We start from the raw sequence: 22,900 nt of genomic DNA on the forward strand, positions 1-22,900 counted from the left end.
TTTCATCCACAATATCACATCAGAAACTTATCCCCTGCCTACACCGTGTTCGATTTCAATGAGTTGGACATTGCCTGTGAGGACCACTGACAAAAAACTGAAGAAAAACAGCAAATGAACTTGTAAGCCACTAGACAACTGTAGTTTTGTGGCAAAAACAACTCTATTTTTTCCCTCTGCTAGATTTTTATGCAATATTTAAAGCTYAGAATGTAAATGTTTGAAAACAAATATATGGGTTCTGGAAAGCATATGTCATAATATTGCAATTCTTACCAAAAAAAAAGAAGGAAAAAGAAGGAAAAAGTTCTACTTTGCAAAACACAAAATGCTTAGCAAAGATTGCATAGCTGAAGATATTATCAGATCTTCCAGGAAAACAGAAAGTTCAGAAAACAGAAGTATTTACACACTGATGTACAGTTCTGTCTTTAAAGCATAGGCTACAATTCTGAAAGGTCACAAAYACTAAGTATATCCTAAAGGATCCTAAGGAATACCCTATATTCCTTCACCTTTATAATCTATACTCAATGTAGATAATGCACATGTTCTAGGGTACTCACCACAATTCTGGTTATTTTCTTAGCAAAATCTGAACAGGGCAGCATGGCTGCCAACCCTATGCCCTTCCAGCAGCACTTGAAACAGATCTACTGGATATACTCYTAATCTAAAAGAGCCTGGGTTTAGTTTTATGCAAGCATTCTTGACCCACACTAGCAGCAGCACTGAAAAGCCAGTGAATAACAGCAGAATATACTTTAGAGAGTAATATGTTTAACATATAAGAAAGTTTTACTCTACCTTGTATTCTTGCTTGCAGCTTTGGAAAGGTCATAAAAAATCCTGGTTAATGTGATACTAGGTGAACTGCTCCTATCAACAGCTCATAAACACTTTGCACCAGCACAAATGAACAGGAAACAAATCAGTTCCCCTGCTGTTTACTCTCACCTTTACTCTGCTCTTTGAGTCAGCATAAACATTTACCTTGTCACATGAGCAACTCAATGTGKAAACTTATCAGGGTTAAAAATACACTCCGAAAGAGAGAGCAGCAGGAAAAGCAATCTTAAATTCCAAATTCTACCATTCTTGCCACAGTGCCTCTTCCCTTTCGCTAGGAGAAGTGAGACAGGTCTGCTTCCAGCAGCAGCACCAACTCCACAGATGGTGAAGCCTTGGTGTAACTGTGTTTAAGCCATTGTATCACTTGACAGCAGCCAGCACACAACCACTTCTAACAATCAAGTTTTCTTATCATTTGCTACTTAGGAAATAAACATCTTGTTTAAATTATGGAATTATCAACTTACAAAGCAATTAACTTTTACTTAATTCCTTTCACTTTTATGGTGGTAAGAAATGGCCCACCTTTGGACCTTGTAATTTCACTTCCTTTGCATCTCCAGAGTCTGCTTACAGACTGAAACAATTCAGTGTAGATCAAATAAGAAAGTTACTGTGGTCCTGAAAGACATGAGCTAKCCATTACAACTCACAAGACAATTCCAGAGCCAAATTCCAGAGTCTAAAAGTACTTGTAGCACTCTGCTAGGGTGTACCTGAGAGACAGCAAGGGAACAGGACAATTAGAAGCATGCCCTGTCTGAATGGGACTGCTGGTTGACATAAGACGCTGTTGAAGAACTAAAGAAAATGTGAGATAAGTTATCTCCCCACACAAACAAGAGACTTTAGCCACAATATGCCTTCACCCCATGCATCTCCTCCCCCTCAGGTCCCATGCTGCCACTGCAAAGCCACAGGCCTGGTAATTCCACAACACTAACAACTTGGAGGGMTAAGGGGAAAAACGCTGGGGGGTTCAGAATGGTATTTCCAGTAGTATCACACCATCTGTTCAATGACTTTTCCATAGACAAAGCTAATACTASAACAACTACGTGCATTTTTACAACAGCTTTAATACAAGTGCATACAAAACAAAGCAAGCAGAATAAYGCACTTCACTTTCAAAATTCAAGCAAATCAGGCTTCAAGCACATCTGAAATGTTTCCTCYCTATTGTTGTTCCCTCGGGATACAACATTACTAATTGTCAGCCCTCTGGACAGTTTGGGTCCCTTTACTCATTCTATGTATTTATGACTCAGTTCCTCGACTCTAGCTCACTTTAGGCTTGGGGGGAGGAGGGAAGAAGAAGAATATTTTATTCCGTGTTTTGAAAACATTTCCATTATAAATACTGAAGGACAACACAGTAGAACATTTACGCAAAAATAAAACCAGCAAGATTAAAAGACCAGAGAACACGCAGACACCACTTCACCTTTCCACCTCGCATTAACTCATAATCCTTCCTGATTTGGTTCACACAACACAGGAACCACCTGGGTTTTGGTATAGTTTCTGACAGCTCAGATAAATGTTTGATGCAGTGAAGTCAACTTTAAGTCTGACTTTCAAGCTTGAACACTCCCGTACCAGAGCAGACAGACCGAAAGCAGCACGGAAATACGGAAAAAATACTCTGAAAAGATACAACATTTAGGGCAAAACCAGACGCCTAAAGCTTTTAGTGGCTGTCAACCACATGTTTCGTCTGCGACAGGAACTAAGAACCTAAGAAAATGCCTTCACAGAAAATAATCTCTGCCGCGGCACTCAGACCCCGCCATCCCGCTGAGCCAATAATCCCCCCAAGAACCCGTTTGACTGTTCTGTCCGAAGGAAAAGAAAAGCGAAAGGACAAGCGCAMGAAGCGCCGTTTGGTTCAAAGGCTACTAAGCCAAGGCGTGTTTGTGTACACCGAGCTCCTGCATCCGGRTGGCAGCATCCCCGCTGGCGCACGGCACCTGGCGGCATTTGCTGCTGCCCGGAGCAGGATCCTCCCGGGGGCTCTGTGCCCGCTGCCCCGCGGCCCCGCTCCCGTCCCCGCCGCGCCTTCCCGGGGTGCCCGGGCGGGGCAGGGCAGCGGCAGCGCCGCTCGGCCGCCCAAGGGCAGGGGCTCGCTGTCTCCGCCCGGGGCTGCCCCGAGGGCCACCCGCAGCCCCGACCCGCGCCCCTCCCGGCCCGTACTCACACCGGCCATCCCTCGGTGCCGCCAGCGGAGCGCAGCGGAGGAGCGGGGCTGGCTGCCCGCCCGCCGGGCCCCGGCAGCGCCGCCTCCAGCGGGGCGGGAAGGGGCGGGCTGGGAAGGGCAGGACCCCCCGGCCGCGGCCYCGCCGAGCGCGTCACCAACAAGGCGGCCGGAGATTGGAGCGGGGGCGGCCCGGCCCCCGGAGAGCCGCGGCCAGGGGAGGGAGGAAGGGAGGGAGGGTGAAGCCCAGCAGGGCCGGGCCGGCCATGGAGGCTCGGGGATGTTTGTGCCTGGATCCACCCCGCGCTCGGCCCTGSGAGCATCCCTGAAACTTCAGCCCCTGTTCGTTCCGCCCGCACGTCCCACCGTGAGGGCGGGCAGAATGGAGAACACGCTTGCTAACCTATGGAAGAAAGAGGTTTGGCAAGGAGGAGCAMTCGTGTTTCATTCTTAAATCGCTGCCCGCTCAGCAGCTCCTTTGGCAAACCTTGGCAGTTCCAGAATGGGGCTGTAAGTCATCACTACTCCACCGACTCCACAAACAAGGGCCAGAAATTAAAAGGTTATATGACCCACACACTGAAGAAGGGTCTTGAAAATGAGTGGTGAGAACACAGCAGTGGCCCACCAAGTATTACATTCAATGGTGAACATATTTMCAAGGATGGAGGATATGTTTCTTAGTACTCAATTCTGGTTTTTTAATTATTCCCTCAAACTTTACTAGATRAATTACTAACCTGGGCTCTTTTTTTGTCTAAATGCCTTATTGGTTTAAAAAACTCCAGGAATATGAACAGTTACATAATGAGAAACAGTTCTATTACTAGCTGCTACCATTAAATCGATTTCTGCCAATGAAACTACACTCACTATTTCAAGAGAGCACGGAAGTGTATATTGTGATAAAACGAACGTGTACTCTGCTTCATTCCTGTACTSGGTATCTCCAAGCCATAAGAAGTCTCCCAGGTGGAGAAAACAGCACAGATTCCTTTTACTTCATTTCAGATCCTAAACAGRACCACTCAATTTCATCTATTCACTCTCTGAGCTGAGGATGGGGAAAGAGGCATCCCTTGGGAGGGAGCTCAGCCCTTCTACATCCACATGTTATTCCCTAATAGGGAATAAACAGGTAATCCCTGTCTCCTCACATCCACTGCCGAGTGGGGTTCTTCAGCCCTTGGTCAGCTACTGTGTCCAGATAGAGAGATTACTTCTCCATGACATGTTAGGAGGGATACAAAGCTGATTGTCAAATGGGAATTTTTATCCATGGATCTGCTATTCACTAGAAAATTTGTAATGGTCCTTAATAGATCAAAAAAAGGTTGAATCTCACTGTCTAACAGGTAAATTGGCTGAGATAATACAAGTGCCTGAAGTTGGATGGGACAAATTCAGGCTTGTTCTAACTCTTTAGATTGGGCAAATGCCATCTAAATCAGACTTCATAAGCTTCTCTTTATGYGATATTAGAGATTTTACTCTATCTTTCTTCACACTGAGTCAAATATTAAAAGAGACATAATTCTCTYGCCGTACTACAAAAGCACAACCAAAGCTTTATTCAACACAAATACCCAACACTTGCTTTAGGATTTCTACGCTGTCACCAGACACCTTTATGGTACAAACCAAATCCCTTTCATGAGAGTCTGGGTTTCTCTCCAGGGCAAAAATAAATGCTTAGCAAGTCTTATAGACTTGTCCAGTTCTAGAGTATCACCAGAAACTGATCTTAGATCACAGAACCACAGAATACCCTGAGCTGGAAGTGACCCACAAGGATGACAGAGTCCATCTCCTGGGATTGGATAACTAAAGCTAAGAATCATCCTCAACCCAACCACCTGTCCTTAGTACCAGAAAACCACTGATGTTCAGCTTACACAGTGGATTCAAACACAAGCTATTTACAATTTTTGCCATCCAGAAAGAGGTCTCATTTTATTTCCAAGCTACAACAAAAAACTCCAACCAAAACCCAAACTAAAAGTACAACAATAAATCCAGAACCTTACCATAAATATACATTATAAATAAATACAAGTTAATGACAATTATATATATTATAAACATGAATTAATAAAGGAAAGTGTCATTCTGACTTTTCACTATAGTAGGACAAGAAAAAAGTGATAGACTCAAACCTAAACTAAATTTTACTATATCCTATAGTATAGGCTATAGAACACCCAGATATTATACAGGATGTGCTGGATATTAGCAGTAATGCCATTGTTTTTCATTGCTTAAAAAAAAAAAGTAAAACAAGTGAAAACTGAAAGTGAAACTTGCCTGAAGTTGGAGGGTATGGCGGAGGATGGTGTCCTCTAAAGCATGGATCCACTTCTCCCTCTCATCTGCATCTCGTGCTGAAAAAGTATTCAAAAAATATTGTTAAATTACATGCACTCTTTATTTGCTAAAAGGCAGAGGCAAACAGATCTGATGTCCACACTAAATACGGAAATTATTCATCACCATCCTGTCTTTGTTAAATCACCAAGCACATAATTCCACACTTGTCTTAATATCCTGTTCCTTCTTCTGTGGTTACAGCTCTGCCCCTTGTCCAGCTTTAGGGGAACATATGCRAAGTGAGTTTGCACAGATATTCTTCACTTAATTAATTAGGTAATTTTAACATTTTCTCGTTTACAAGAAAATGAACAACCTCTAATAAATTCTACTTCAGTGTGGACATAGTAATTTTCAGGTATGGATTCCTAATACAGGACAAACACCCCTAACCGGTTGCCAGTGTGAATAATGAAGCACAAAGGACAATCTTAAGCAGACAACAAACATTAAACTGAAGAAAATCTTGTTCTACATCTGCTCTCTTTCCCCCTTATCCCCAGTACTGACATGCCATATTTACTTCTCTAGTCTGAGAGAGTTCTTTGCTGTGCTCTAGGAGCACTTAAAAAACWAAGGAGCAGTCAGGGATTCAAGGTAAAGAAAAAAAGGGAAAATTCCAGAGGCATTAAACAGACTGTAAACAAAATGGCCTGTAAATGGATTTAGAATAGTTATTGACAATTGTTTTTAGTTCCTTATTCAAATGGAAGGTATTTAAAAGAAACAGGAAGCCTGCTAAAAGCAAGGAAAGCTTAAGTGAGCTAGCACCTATTATGAATCAGCGAACTGAGATTCCTATCTCACTTATTTGTTAAGGAGTTCAGAGGAAATATCCTTATGTTGTACTGAAATGTACTCCCTAGCTCAATAAGTTTTTKTTCAGTGTTCCCTTCCTCACCCTTTTGTTTCTATTGCTTTTATTCTTTGGCATTCTGCAGCTTAAACTTATCAATACTTAAAAATGCCCCAATTCTTCTGAATATTCTAGATAGATTTTTCTAGACTCCACAATGATAGCCCTACCAGTACCCAGAAGATAAATATACTGCACTGTTTACTTCAGTATATATTCACTAATTATGTCAAGTTAACAAAACCATTAGGAAAAAATCAGCAATGTATTTGTTGGTGAGAAATAGTTAAGAATGTCTTCCTAACAGAGAAACTTGCTCTGAGCCTAACTGATGAGGTAGCCTCAAAGCAGTGGGGCAAAACTTTCATTATACACAGAGTAAAAGTTTGAAATCTAGTTTTTTCCTAAAAATACACACTTTTCCCATCTACTGCAAGTCAGTCCTTACTCATTGTTCTTTTAAAATAGAGCATGATCCAWTGCCACARGTATTTCAGTCACAATACCAAKAAGCTGAACAAATTAAAACTAGACWTAAGGGAAAGTGGCTACCAAAGTGCTTTCAGATGCACAGTGAAAGTCTGCAGGAAGAAGTTAAAGTAATTAAACATTGCTCAGAATAGCAGGTGACTTTCCTGCAGGAAATGCAGCAAGTATTAAAAAGCTGCATTTTCCATTGTGATACCCTCAATAGCTCATTAGAAAGAAGGCCTGACTTACAGGACTCATCTTACTGGTGATCCATATTAWTTGAGAAGCTGAAGCAGGCACTGAGGACAAGTATTTAATGCAGTGAAAGCAGACAGGATGGAGGGACAGAGGCCCAGTGACTGCATGACACAAAATACATTTTGCAACATGCAAATTACAATTTTTCTTTTCACATTCTGTACACATGTACACACACAAACACCCTGTGTTCTTTTTGCACAGCATWGCTTACACCTCAAAATTAACTTCAATTCCTGAACTAGTCAATTAGAATCAATTTTAATGCTTCTTAGTTGCTTTGGTTCTGCTTATCAAAACCAGGCCCCTTGGTTTTGTCCTGCCAGACAATCAAGTATCAATCAAGTTTATTCTTATACCAGTCATTATTAAACAGTAAACACAGTTACCTGTGTCATTAATTTATTAGTATTTGAAATATATCAGTGCTTTCATTTTTTGAAAATGTATGCAAAATGACTGGTCAACATTACTTCAATGGGTGTAAGGTTTCTTTTCTGTTTTTCTGTGGTGGTTTTTTTTAATCACCATCTCCCAGTCCCAAAAAAAACCATCTTACTGGGGAATTGGGGTACAAGTCACTGAGGAGCTATTAAGTAATCCATGGGATCCAAATATCCCATGTTGAAGGTTTTTTTCCCACGATTATTTAAACTAAAAAGGAAACAATTAAGCTGCAGACCAGTGAATTAATCCTTGTGTTGCAGCAGGATTCCTGTGATCTTCCATACTGCCAGCAAAAAGAGGTCACGGTATTAGTTAAACACTAATCTCAATATACAGTAGCCCATTAATAAAGGTTATCACATTCTGACTTGTATCTGAACCCCCAGCAGAACAGAGAGACCTCAGAGCAACAGGGAAGACCTAAACACCAACCAATCCATCCAGTTCCTAAATGGACCTGACTTTCCCATGCTCATAAATAAAATGTGTTTTTGAAACTTCTGCTTCTTCAATGACCCCTTTATAGCTCTCTCTCCCAGGACTCAGCAGAGKGGAAAAAGCTGTATTTTTCCCTCATATCCTAGACATTGCAATCTTCTGGCATGGCATGATCAATCCTTAGGGAGAACACACAAATCTCATCTATCCTGCTACTTAGACTAAGTCTTGGGCACGATAAATCCAGGAACACTGCCATGAGAAGACCGCTTACTGCATGGAAACACAAAGCATCAAAACCTTTTAAGCACTCTCTGTTCRGGACACTGGTTTAATTTCAGACCATCTATCATCAACAGCAGATCCTCCTGGCTCTCCTCCATACAGTCTTAAGAAAACCATGGAGAAAACCAGTAGGATGTAGTTTTTAGTAAAGCAAGATGCAAGGAAAGTTATATTAAATCTAATCAAAATGGCTGCTGTGGGATTAGGYGCAAGTAAAAGCTCCCTAATGGTAAAAGCAATTTAGAACTGAACAGCTGCCAAAAGATCTCTGATGAAAAAAAAAAATCAATGGGAACATTCAAAAAAGAGATTAGTCAACACACTCAGAAAGAATTTATGGGAAAAATCTACACACAATGGTCAGAGATCATTATCTACCCATCTGTAGGGAAAGCTAAATATCCAAGCTGATTTTCATATAAAGAAGGCAACTTYGGTCAAAGAAAAACCTGTAATACATTTTGACCTAAGAAGTTTGTGATGYACACTACATAATTTCTACTCTGCATCTGCAGATGCTCTCTTCAGCAGGTAGAGACAAGAATGCCCTGCTCATTAGTCCTGTGCCTCAGGTTCCCTGAAATCACTTCAACGTTTCCATTATTTGATCAGGCTCTGTTTTAAAGTTAATCTCCTCCTCAATCCCTATGTAAAAGCTACTCCAGAATTTRTTTCTGACAAARTATTTGGGATAAGGCAATTCTTATYYWGTCCAAGGAACTACACYGGTATTGTACTTAYACAAAAATAGAGGAAYATTATCTGGTSCCYCCTGGCACAAAACTTCTTAAAAGAGAAGAAGGGCAGGGGGCAAGAGAGAGAAATGTTCCTTTTCCCTAGGCTGACTCTAGAATAACAGCATTACAAAAGACAAACAAGAAACACTGAAGGACACCTGGACATTAGAAATACCTGACCCTTAAAAACATGCAGATGGTTCTTARTCTGAGGGGTTAATGCAAGATTTACCTGGTCAGCTGAAATTCAAGTTGTGCTAGAGCATCARCTGTCCACAAAAATAGCAATGCTATGTCTGCAGTTGAGAGGGCACTAACAGTGCCTGTGTTGTTCTCTTATTTTAAGTGCTAGAATTATTAAATCAGTTTTTACTGCAATTTAACAGYGAACATTTGCACGTGAAAGAAGCTAAATCCACACAGAAAAGCATAATCACTGCTGTGTGCAAGAGACTGGAATCATTAATGGCTGTGATTATGTCAGTTAAGCTATTTTTACTTTTTTTTCTACTAGAATTAGTATTTATGAGCTAGATTACACTTTGTTCCCATATGCCTAACCCTCCACTCCTCTAAGTCTATGGTGCATCCTTTGAAAGACACCTGTATAATTTACTGTGACATCTCAGCATATCTAAGACAACCACCGGGTACTTAACATGATCACAGTCCTATTTATGACTATCTGTGTTCAGAGAAACACACTTGAAAAGCATGTCATTCATCACAGTGAGTTTTAATATGGTAACAATATTTTTTTAAAATGTGTAATTTTTGTGATCTGTCTGGTTGAGCTTATTCCTAAGATATTTTAACATCAATCTTACACTRGAAAAAAAAAAACTGAGCTCTTTCCTAGAMAAGTTCCRAAGAAAGAAAAGCAATTATTTGACCAAAGAGAAAAATTACAGAATGAAAGAAGAACTAAACACAAGAATTACTGCTTCTGAATTTCTATAATTCAGAACAATTGTGGTTTAAAACTCCTTTTAGTTTTATTAAATAATCCTTTATCTCTTGATTTCCCAAACTGCTAAGTCAGACACGGCAGGGATTTTTTAAAGTTCTGTTCTATGAGGATAAGAAGGCAAATGAAATGCAACTACATTAGATGCTCTCAGCCTCTATTAATTTCCCAAATAGAGAATAAATTTAAAAATTTAGAGTTCCTATAATATTTACTTTGCTGTGGAGAGATTACATGTGTTTATATAACGTATACCAAATGTTAAAGTACAGCATAAAACAGATTACTTTTTCCAGCCTAAGCTTGATAGCATCTAAAGATTAGATATAAACAAGTTTAACAACTCTGCTCCACGACACAGCATTTACCACCAGCATTTCTAGGTCATGCACAGCAGTACTTGGAAGACAKAGCACACAAAAAATATATCACCTCRGAATCTGCACACTGGTGCTTATTTTCTTGTGTGTGCATCTACATGGGCATTAAGATGAAATAAAAACCTGAAGAATCAGTGAAAAAAATATTCTAGATTACTTATAAAAACACCATACTGTCACGAAAAGAAATGCATATTTTATTTTCATTCACTGTGACCTACTTACAGGCAGAACTCAGTAAGAAGAGTCTATTACACCCACAGAGTCAATAGAGTCAATTATGCAGCCTTCATTCTGACAAAACTTCCACTGATTTGTATGCAAAATTCCTCTATTTTCTCAGCCAAGTGCAGAACTAATGTAGTATCTTTACACACAAATAACCAGATAATAGAGACGAAATCCTGGCTACGCTGAGATCGATAGGATTTCTGCCACCAGTCTCACTGGAGGGAGATTTTATCAGTAGTGCTCAATAAGGTGGAAAAGTCACGCATCACAGGACTGTTCCACAGCTAAATAAATTGCTATTTAAAGTCACCGAAGGCCTTTCAAACCATAGAAAAACATGCAAGATGAAGCAGGGTTTCATMCAAGCCTAGCAAAACACTGTACTTCCACTGCTTACAAATACCCTTCAAACACATGCAGCTCCCACATCTGTCAGTAGGTTGAACATAATTTACTCTGTAACGTAATTTTGGAGTTGTCACAATCATTATTCTCCCTTCTGGTAATCCTCCCCCTGACACCATTCTCCACCCACACATATAAATCAAGCCTCCTTTTGTTCTGCAGGTGTCTGACCAGCCTGATCTCCCCATCCCTAMAGGAAACTCCTGTGCAGTCACAAGACACAAAGTCATTAGACTCACCCAAACAAAAAAACATCAGAAAGATCTCCTGTGTGCAGTGTGTTAGTAAGATTAATTTGTGATCTTGAGAAACCAACTAAACTGTTCTTTCATTGTTACCTGAGCTCAAAAGCTTTTTTAGCAAGATTTATAATCAGCCCATAAACATAGCTTTGGGTAGAAAATTCTGTGATAAAGGAAATACACGACCAAGTTGCTATTAGTTCTCTCTGGAAATCCATATATAACGTGTAATTTTGTAATTAAATATTTCTGAGTGTGGGACAAATCTGCAAGTATCTGTTTTTTCACTAGAAAATAATATTTAAATATTAATAATAGTAACACTAAGTAACACCTCATATGGTAGAATCTGTGAAAATGGCTTTTAGGGTATGTTTGCATTTAAAATCAGTAATAGAATCACAGAATAGTTTAGGCTGGAAAAGACCTTAAAGATGATTTCATTGCAAATCCCTAYCATGGGCAGGGACACCTTCCACCATCGCAGGCTGCTCAGAGTCCCATCCAACCTGACCTTCAAGACTTCCAGAGATGGGGCATCCACAGCTTCTATGGGCAACCTGTGCCAGGGCCTCCCCACCCTCACTTTAAAGAATATTTTCCACTGCAGATCACACTGATAAAGCCCTGAAACTACTAATTTAAGGTAGAAACCATATTTTGACTTGAATTGAAAAAAAATCAAAATAGAAGAACAAAAACATAACCATTTTCTTAGCTAATAAAATAGTTGCCAATTCAACTCAGGTTTGTTGCTATTTGGAATTTCTTGTTAAAACAGAAGGAAAGGAGTGTTGAACTACTCAGTATCCCTCCCCTCCTTAGAGTGAGACCTTTTCTGGCCATTTTTCCCCCTCCATAATAGGTGCCACATATCACATATACAGTTGAGATAATAGATTCATATTGATTCCAAAAGTAACAAGCAATAAATATACTATTTCTTCCAGAAGAAAAAAAGAAAACAAATCAACACATTATACTGTTTCATGGTATTATTTCTTTGCTACTCTTAAGCTTAACACACAGTTTGAAACCTGCAGTTTCAAYCTCAAGAAACAGAAAACCAGGAAGTGTTTATATATTACCATAACAATTGAGTACAGAGAGTCCCATTAAAAATGGTATAACCATGGGGTGACTGGAAACCAAACAATTACAACACAGGAAGCTGCTGGTGCAAAAAATGACCTGCACGAAACAGGAAAAGCACAACCATGCACCATTCTCTGCGCTCTGGTCACATGTTCCGCTACTCAAAATATCAGTGTAATACATCAGTGGCAAAAAGGAGGCAGAGGGAAGAGAGGGGAAGGCAGAAAAATCACTGCAAAAGGTAAATGTGGCTGTGGCTTGCAGAGGAATTTTTGCAGTTATTCCCATCAGGGGAGGATGAGATGCAGCCCAGAACTTTGTGCAACCCAGACCTGGTCAGGTAAAGGCAGGATTACAGGTTTACAGCTCTACTCTGGGCATGGCTGYTCATCCTCCTCTGCAATATAAAAGCACAGTTGAGTGCAGCATAGAAGAATTCACTGTTTCAGCAACTCCAGAACCGTAAAGGACCCTAAAAAATGTTAACTTAGGACAAACAGTGCGGTCACAGCAGTTATAGACATCACTGAGGAAACCAGCATACACCAAGGTTTCACACCAAAATCTCTCTCCCAACAACAAATTAAAAAAGCTCTAAAGCCTTTTTTTTTTAAAAAAAAAAAAACCTGCAATTTATGAATCGTTATTTAAATCAGGTAATGKGATAGACTTAAGTGCCTCTTTCTACCACAAGTGCAGTCAGCTTCCTGTTATCTACTTGGTGGACGATGTCAAAGATTTATAGAAGACCATAAATATTGACTATTTCTGCAAGTAGCTGTGAAATACTAATAAAACCAATACAATTAACTTGATACTTAATACAAATACTTAAAATCCCAAATTCTGACATTGCTCAGCAATTAATACCTTTGTGGACTCCAGTATATCCTCAATAATAATGCCTCACACATTAACAAAAATTTCTTGCTTTTACAGCATGTCTCCCTTTTTYCTCAGCTGGGATGGTRGGCAGACACAAATYAAGCTATGAACTGGGGAAAGRTAAGAAAGAAGGAGAAATCTACCTTTACCAGCTGACAGCTTTCATGTAATAGGAGTRTAAGTTGCACAGCAACATTCATGCTTCATTTCTCAGATACTTTTGTGGCAGGAATAGGAAAGGAAAGACAAAAGCCAAAGCAAAATCATCTCAGATCAATGCACTGGACTGCTTCCAATCTTTCAATCCTTTATTACACAGAACAGTGRAGACAAAACTGATTCACCTTCCAAGGAACTGTACTGCAGGCTGTAAGAGTAAGAGCTGGGTTTTCAAGTAGGAGTTTAAAAATCTGATTAAAAAAAAAAAAATCTATTTTTCTGCATACAATGCGCATTTAGTGAAGTATTTCAGTCCAAATAGAAGCTATTATTGCTTCAGGTTAGACAGCAAATCAAATATCAAGAAGAAATACAACAATACCCTTGCCAGAGTCTCTTGAACATCATGTTCCCACTCTTGAATTTAAGTCACGAGCATCCCAGTGAGGAGAAAGAACAGCAAGTAATGTGAAGGATAGAAGTGAATTTCCAAATGGAAAGAGATTATAACTTAATGATGGCATGAAGATGTTAAATAAAAAACAAAACCAACCCCCACAGTGTTTGAAAGTTATGGAACATTTAGAACAGGGATATGTACTGCAGCAAGGAAAAATATATTACCCAGAAAAGCTTCCTGACAGGAAGGTAAGTTAAACTAAAAGTATTATTCCAAGTGTCTTATAGCAACTTGAACGGGTTTTTGCATCTAACCTGAAAAAAACCCACGAGGGAATACTTTAAACTCTGCCTAATTCAGAAGCCTAACAAGCAAGCCATGAAACTGGATATTCAGCATGACCAAACAAGGACCAATCAGGAGATAAAATACATTACTTTAAAATCTATTTTAAAATGTCTGTAGTCATTCTACCTCCCCTCCCCCTCCAGTATGAACAAGCATCAATATACCTGTACATTACAATTAAATACAGGGAAAAACATCTACTGGGCACTGTAGCAGAGCAGCTGACAGTAAAAACAAAACATGTGGTTTCTTTTACTGCCCGTATTTATTCAATTCACTTCTTTCCTTTATACCCAGGTWCTAAGGAAATGGATCCCATTTGGGATGTTGTACCCAGTCATTGTTCAAAATCTGCAATATTTTTCTAATAAAAACCTTTTAACTTCTATTGATGTTCAATGCAGGGGTCGCCACTAGGAAGCACAGTTGAGATGAGAACAGAAGAGAACAGGGAGACTGTCACAGGCAGCAGCAAAATATGAACTCTACACCAGAAACACTCAGAATTTACCAAGATCCAATGACAGGCAAATCTTAGTGGGAGACACTGGAGCTTTGGCACTTCAGAAATTCAGTTACACAGATAACACACATATGGGATCAACTCCATGTGAGAAGTTGATCAGGCATTTTAAAATTACTTATTTGCCCTTCATCTCACTACTTACGTCTCTAGAGTGTTAGTCAGATAAGCAATTTTGAGCAACTGACATTCAGAAATAATTAATTAACCCAGAATGAAGTTTTTCTTTTCTTTTTCACAAATCCAAATTCTATCAYTGCCTGTCAGCAATATTTCACTGAGGCACCGATCAGTACCTAAAGTCTGAGTGAATGAAGAGCCTGAAAGATAAACAGTTCCACTGCAGATGTGACCCTAACTTAGGCCAGAAAGCTTGGACTTTTTAAGTTTTATTTTTTCCCCAGCGAGGCTCCAGGCTGTTTGAATCCCTGTCTGTCCYTGAGAATGAAGGAAGCAGCAAGAAGGAAGGAAGAGACTGTAATTTGCCATTCCTGCAGTCTTCTCTTGTCCAACAYTTCTTTTATAAAGGGTGAGAGTATTTCTAGCTGTGACTATATTGCAGAACAGAAGCTCTATTCCAATCAGGTATTAAAAGTTAAGAAGAAATTGCTAYGAATTTTGTATGTTTTCTTATTCCCAGATTTCTGATTATTCCCAGAATCTGCCCTACACATCCTATGCAGTCTCAGCATACATTTTGTAATATTTACATTACTAAACACGCTCCATTCATGACTGACAGTGACCTACATTTTGCATAAATTAAAACCTGTGTAATACTGAATTAATTTAATATAATGAACAAACATTTGACATAAATATGACACAGAGGTTGCATGAGGTGAGAATGCATTTACAGTGGCCATAAGAACTACATATATAGTTCCACAGAAATTTTTTAAAMTGAAATATCACAGGACTGATATCTTACCTGTCTTTATACATTTTTGCATTAAATCCACTTATATTAATATTCCACTTATATTAATATTGTGCCTGTATCATTACAATATCCTGGATATCAGGGATGTTATCTTCATAATATGCTAATAGAAAAAAGCATAATACAGAAAATAGTGTACAATATCTTAGTTGTACACTAAAGGAGCATACATAAACCCTGGCCTAATATGAAATGCAGAGAAAGGGAAATCATAAAACACAAAATGTGACAACATTGCTGTTCAAAAATTATCAATATTAGAGTAGAACATTACTTGTGTCAAAGGCTATCAGTTTTCTTAATACATCTGGCTACTCAAAGGAGAATACAGCATATAACAAATCACTGCAAACACAATGTATTAAAAAAGGTTTATCTTAGTAACAGAAGATTARAGATTTCTAGATTTACCTGTATCAAGTTCTCAAATATTCAGCAGTATTTAGCTTTGTAGTACTGAAAGACTGCCCTAGCACAGCATTCCATTACTGCATTAGCAATTAGCTTGCATTTTATCAGAGTCCTGAGGAACAGTAGATTTAAGTATTACTGTGAGCTCAGCATTATGAAGGTATATTTACAAGGCTTAATGCAGTGAAAAGCCAGAGAGMAGCAGCAGCATTTAGGAAAAACTGTAGCACAAGGAATACAGAAGCCAGTGACAATAYGGTGTACAATTAATATTTATCATTTGAAAAAACCTCACGAAAGCAAAAGTATTAATGATAACTCCTATTTGCAAGTCACTGATTAAAAAATATGTACAGTGCAATATAAGCTGCAGAATTATTTCAGTTTACATCAATTAAAATGACTGCTTAAATGYAGATATGCCTCTTGGATATTTACAGTTTCCAGCTCTACACAAAGCAATTTAATTATTTAGTCACTACATTTTAGAGGAAAAGCAAAAGGACTAACAAATATTAGYTGCAAAATGTTTTCACCACACTTCCCTAGGATTTTAACATGCAGRAAAAGGAAGTTCTCTATTGAATATTAGCACAGTATTTTGTCCTACTGCTGCAGATAAAATAATTTAAGGAGTACATAGCAATTATATAGAGCCTTACCCTTTCTACCGGTGAGCCATAGCATGCAATGACGAAACATAGCAGTGGCAGATGGCATTGGTGTTAGGAAATGTGAATAAAAGGATAATAGCAGAGAAATGGTGACTGACAGACAAGACACAGAAATGTAGATGAAATGAATGCAAGCTGGTAAATCTTGAAGCAAAGCTCCACCGTTAAGCCAAATGTTGCCTCTAGTCTCCTCATAATTGAGCATTAAGTTCTATTTGGATACAAATTGCAACCTTCAGACCAGTCTTGATTCTCTTCATAAAGAAATGCATAATTGTATCTTGATACCGAAGATCAGAAACGTTTTGTAAGCAAAACCCACAATCAGAAGCACATTACTTTCTCTCCCCTCGAGTGATTTATTCTTTACATTATTAATCTCCAAATCCTGCCAGAGCTACAGTCTCTTTCTAGCACATATGTATCCACTGCAGATGTAAATCCCTGCCTAACCTGCAGCACCCCTGGATCCAGAATGTTCTCAGTGTGCTCATTCATGCTGTTCTGCTGCCAAACATTTAAAATCATCCATCAAATACAAGTGGAATCTATTATAAGAAAAAACAATCTCTTCTTTCAGCTCACCCTGAAAATGGAAGGTTTTCTGATCAACAGTTATTGTGAAGGTGCTGTCGTCCTCATCGTCTATACCAATCACAGCTCCCTGTGAAACAAAGAACAARATCCTGATAAGGCAAGCAGTGACATCAGCAGCAGACACTATCACTACACCACTGGAATTTAAAAAGCTTTGACAAATTAGAAGCAAACTGAATACAGTAAGGAGCAGAAAGATTCTCTGTTCAGTCGTAAGATGCAGWCAGCTCTTTAAAACAATAAATTTTTACTTGCAGAAAAAAAACAGTAAATGTAAAGTATCTTTTATTTTTGTAATGAAGGTGGCTTTATRCTGCAGCAGCTCTACTACATTCCAACTTATATTTTAAAGAAGAGAGAAAAACAATATTTTATATGTCTTTTCCACGTATAAAAATAATAATTCATAAGTACTCTACAAAAAGAAGCTCTTGACCTGATTTTATCTACCAGCCTGTAATAAAAAATAAATCATTCTAGCAGAATGAATTTGGCCATCATGTCACGTCACTGGTACACTGCATGATCTAATTTTCAGTCCCTAGGTAAATATTAACAGTAAGTAATCAGGATATATCAAATGCAACTAGCTTTGTCTTCTAATTCTTCATTAATTATTAGAAGGAAATGCAAATAAATTAAAGACCATCTGTGCTTAGCTATTTACAAATCTATCCACATTTTCATTCCTGCCCCCTSCAACACTTATAATAAATAACATTTTCACCCAGAAGACACAAAAAAGACAATTTCAGGTCTTTGCCAAACTGTAACATTTAGCTCAAAAATCACCAGTGGATTTACTCAGTTTCTCTTGTCCAAGGAGACACAGCACCAGGATCTGTTGTATCCTTCSCCCTCCCACAAAACAGACAGCCCTGAAAGGTGCACATATTTAAAGGGTACTCAAAGAGTAACAGTACTACCAGGACCTGTGAATTAATTCCAACCACCCAAGCACCCCACAGCAGCTGCAGGGCTGGGGGTCAGGGACACATCAGGCTCCCAAAAACTGAGGATGACTTTGGATGCAGAGGGAGCTGAGTCAGTGCTACCCACACACATTCCTCACAGTCCCTACAAAACAGGGGCAGGAACAGTCCTGTGTAAGAACAGCACCAACCATCTGATATCCAGGGTAATACACCACGAAAAAATAAGTCCAAAATGTTTTTTTCTTTTAAAATTTCCTTTCCCTGATAAAATGTGCCACTTCTCCAAGAGTATCTTCCACATAGGCTTCTCACAGACAGCTCTGTGACCACTATAAAAGAGGCACCTAAGAAATGTATCCAAACCAGTAAAATTCTGAACACTTTTAGTGCCAGCACACAACAACCACCAGATTTTTTTTTAATGTATTAGTAGACAAAAAAAATATCTGGCACTTTAAGTACATGCTTTGCTATGCAGTAAATCAGAAGGTCATTGCAGGTTGTACAATATCACTCCCCTCAAGAGCTGTATCATAAAATCACTGTGGTTRGAAAAGACTCRAAGACCATCAAGTCCAACTGTTAACCAGCACYACTGCGTGCACCACTGAATGATCTCAGCAAGTGCCACATCCACACATTTTTTAAACACTTCCAGGGATGGTGATTCCACCACTTCCCTGGGCARCCTGTTCCAATGGCTGACCGCTCTTTCAGTGAAAAAATTTCCTCTAATATCCRATCAAAACCTCCCAYGGTGCAACTTGAGGCCATTTCCTCTCATCCTGTCACTTTTTACAGGGAGAAGAGACCGACGCCCATCTCACTACAACCTTCTTTCAGAGAGTTGCAGAGAGTGATAGTCACCCCTCAGCCTCCTTTACTCCAAGCTAATGATACCAAAAACCTGTCAGTTAAACACCAAGAACATGACCAAGATATTCTCCCCAGAGGAAAYAGATAAATTTCACAGAAAGCTTAACACAGACTAGGAGAGATAAATTCTGCCCCATCCTAAGCATGGGAGCAGGGAGAGCAAAGGGCAAAGRGTCTCAGCCAGAAGAACAGAAAATGCTTCTGCTATCATGCAGATAATACATATGAACAAGTAAAATTAAAAATAAGAATGGGAAAGTTAAATATATTCCAGAAAACTTTAGCAGGACTTAAGCAAAGCACAGATACAGATACAGAATCTTGTAGGAATATACTTTCCTAAGGACACTAAGACAATTAGCAAAAGAATTTGAAGATGAAACTTCAGGACTATGAAAAGTGTATCAAGAGCAAAAGGTCTTGTTCTTGGTGCAAGGTGAGGAAGGTGAGGAACAAACTTTTAATAATCCATTCAAGAGAAAAGGAAGTATTTTAGCCAAATTGCTGAAATTGCATGTTTGTTTATGTTCACACCTACAGTTACAAATCAACAATTACTCTAAACAGAAAACCTCTTTGATAGAATTTCAGACTKCAGAAGCCCATCTGTTCAGCTATCAGTACCACTGTCATCTGCCAGCGGAGCTGCTTTACCAAAGCAGAAAAAAGGAAGATTCCTTCCTCCCTCACAAACAAMAAAACCCCAAGMAAATCACACATATTAAGAGAAAGGCTGGGGGAGCCCGTAAGTTTTTAGAAAACTCCAAAGAACAATTTGGGATTCAAGAGCAGCAGATGGGAGACAAGAAAGGAATTATTATGTTAAATACGTATAAAGATGGACCATGCAATATTGAACAGATTGTTCACTTTTTATATTTCCTAAACTGGCAAGCTGAGGCCAACCTCCACAGTGACAGACTCACAGCACTATTAAAGCAGGCATGGCTTTTCAGACTGAATTCTTCCGCACAATGAAAGAAACATCCTCAGGAATCTTTGGGAATATCTTGTTCTAGACAGTGGCTCGAGCTCACATTACTCTTAAATTCTGATTAAGATAAAATATCAGTGTATCAAGCAAAGCACAGGGCAAAGAAGTCATCAGGAATCCAAGTGAATGGGGATTTTCTGAGTCTCAGATATTTAACAGAGRTACCCCCATCATAGGCCCACAGAAAGACTAGAAAGGACTAGCAACAGAAGGAAGGAGTAACTGGAAAATTCACAGTTGTCCTTCAACACTCATSACAATGTTTGTAAGACCACAGATCCCCTTCCCCAGACTTAATTCAAGACTCAGAATGCTCCCATTTATACCCATTCTCCTCCTGACTGCCTCCCTCTACTTGTATCAGCTCTTCACAAGACTGCTGCATGCTGGAACCAGAAATTCTATGAGAAATGGGCAAAAATCTAGGAAAAGGACTTGTGAAAGAAATCATTTTGATACAAGCAYGACCACAAGGTAGAAACTGGGAATGTGCAAAGATACCACAGCATTCCCACCTCACTTCAGTACTGTCAYTTCCAGCTACAACAGCAGCACTCCAGGTTAAATATCCCAAGCCAGAGTGCCTCAAACAGGCAATGCTCARCTTTCCCACCCTGCATCTTCTGCCTCTCTTTCCCCAATTTGTATCCCCCCCCAGCCATATTTCAAAAACTTTGCCAGCAGTGTTCTCCCTTCCCTTCCCTTTCCACTCCTCCTGTATTCCACTAAGCTCAAGCCCAGTCAAGGGGCAGGCCTAAGGAGTGTCCACACTGGCAGGAAGGAGGGCAGGTAAAAGAAGAAAAATGGATCAGGACAGAAGGAAGCAGTTTCACAATGACCTCYGCAAGTACAGAACAATATATGCACATGTATACCTGTGTATGTACACCTGTACCTCCACACACAGAGAAATGAGAACTGCAAACAGCAAATTTTCATACCATACTACTACTCACCCCCAATACTCTGCCACAGAATGCTTTTTAATATRTAAAATATATATTTTTATAGCATATATAAATTATAGAATGTAATTAGCCCAGCATGTCACTTGACCTCTAATGTTTTCTTTCTTTAAATACTTTCCCTATTTCAGTATTTTGCAGAGTCAGGAACAGAGTCCAAACCTCAAAAGTCTCCTTGCAGTTCTCTCCCTTAGGACACATACACAGTAAGTCATTAAATACTGAATAAAACAACACTTACCCTGAGTCTAACACATCCTCGGCGTGAGCCTCTCATCATTTTGTCTTTTGACTGAAACAGAAACAAAACAGATCAGTGGGTTAACAAATACAGTAAGAAGAAAGTTATTCAAAGCAACAGAGAAAGAATAAAACATTTTTGTACTATGTTTTACTGACTGATTAAACAAGACGCAATTTCTGTTACTAAATAGGTTAGTTCCCACACAGAAGTATACCACCAYAGTATGAAAAATTAATCCTTCAAAAAACAAGAATACAACATCCCACTTCAACAAGTTTTCTAAATACCTTCTAGAAATACTTATAAGATGCAGTCCACGCCTTTATAGAAAGTAAAAAGAAGTGAAGAAGAAAGGACTTGGGAAACATTAAAAATCAGCAGTATGCTGATGAACATCTTCCTCCTTTCTCTCCTGCTCTCAGAAAAGTGCCCATAAAACAAAATGCAGCTGTGCAGGCAGAATTGTACAAATGAAGTTWTGTATCTGTCAGAAACTTTCCCTGATTCATACCCCATTTATGCAGATACAAAATTCATGTTTTAACATATTTGCATATCTACTTCCTAGCTAGTACAGGCCACTGTATTATTATGGTTAGAAAAGTTAATGTTTTTAGCCATTTAAGTAGATGGAGGCCAGGTCAAAAAACAGGATTCCCATGTCCATAACCAGTGCTTAAACCTGCAGACTAACCTACCTTGCAAAATTACTCAATGTCTTCTTTATCAGCTGTTTGAAGCACTGACAAAAAAAAACAACTCAACCTCCAAAGAAGGGAATTTTAAACACTCAAGTCATTTCCAGCTTGAAATTGTAACACTTGAGCTTTCAGCTATTCCCACCACTGTCACGGGCAAAGTTCTCAGTAACCATTGCTATTGGGAAATAATGGCAAGCCCAAGTAGAACACAAACTACTTCAGAAAAGAGAAGAAAAAGAAAACACTTATGTCATCCTAAATACTCAGTTTTCTGATAAATGCAAAATATCAGCCTGTTTTTAACTACACACACACACACACACACACACACACACACACTTTCTGTTTTTTAAATGAGAAATTACTTGCTATTGCAGCTTTCTCTGAAAGGCAGTCCTGTCTCATAAAACCCGTTCTCTCTTGCCATCCAAATATTCAAACTACATTCTTACAGGTAAAGAAAACAACAACTGTCACTGACGTCTCATGAACAGATTGTCTTGCTGTCATCTTCAGAAATACTCCTTTTCAAGAGTGTATCGAGAATTCCATCAAGACAATACATCAATGTTATTATCACCAGACTTATATTCACTGATGTCATCAGACAATAAAATCTTGCTGACATCAATGGAAAAAAACAAACAGAACAAGAAGTTTCAGTCTTAACAGTAACAAATCATTCTTCATCTGCAACATTTTTTAGGTATAGCTACAAGAAAAGAATGAAGCAGTCCTATTCACTAAAGACAATGTGAAAGTACAGCACTTGGGGCTTCAAATAACGTTTTTGCTGACCTCTCATTCAATTCAAGGTCTAATTTATCAAAGCTGTCTCCTGAATGTTAGAAGCCATCAGTATTAATCTACTTGTTTTCACATCAACATACGTTAGCTGGGCAAAGTGAAATGGAAGGAAAGACCACCAGTGCCTCCATAATGTTCTGTACAGATAGATAGTTTCTTTCTGGATACCAAGTATATAGGGAAGACTTTTTGGAGCTTTGTTTTGTTTTGGTC

At 39.0% G+C, this 22,900-nt stretch overlaps 1 protein-coding gene across 3 annotated transcripts in view; it reads right to left on the minus strand.

Moving 5' to 3' along the window:
- OSBPL9 (oxysterol binding protein like 9) overlaps positions 1-22,900 on the minus strand; it is a 56,805-nt gene that overhangs the window by 26,878 nt on the left and 7,027 nt on the right. For 2 of the 3 annotated variants that reach the window (XM_057367050.1, XM_057367049.1), the window contains exons 2-4: positions 21,177-21,227; positions 17,154-17,232; positions 5,351-5,427 (exon numbers count right to left, since the gene is read on the minus strand). In XM_057367050.1, the coding sequence (XP_057223033.1) occupies positions 5,351-5,427; positions 17,154-17,232; positions 21,177-21,227 (207 nt within the window). Of the gene's footprint in view, positions 1-3,049; positions 3,131-5,350; positions 5,428-17,153; positions 17,233-21,176; positions 21,228-22,900 lie in introns of those variants that run through there. The other variant, XM_057367051.1, reaches the window with a different exon arrangement.

This window comes from Malurus melanocephalus, unplaced genomic scaffold, assembly GCF_030028575.1.
Source record: "Malurus melanocephalus ecotype Western Australia unplaced genomic scaffold, MMel_1.1 scaffold_74, whole genome shotgun sequence".
NCBI lineage: Eukaryota > Metazoa > Chordata > Aves > Passeriformes > Maluridae > Malurus > Malurus melanocephalus.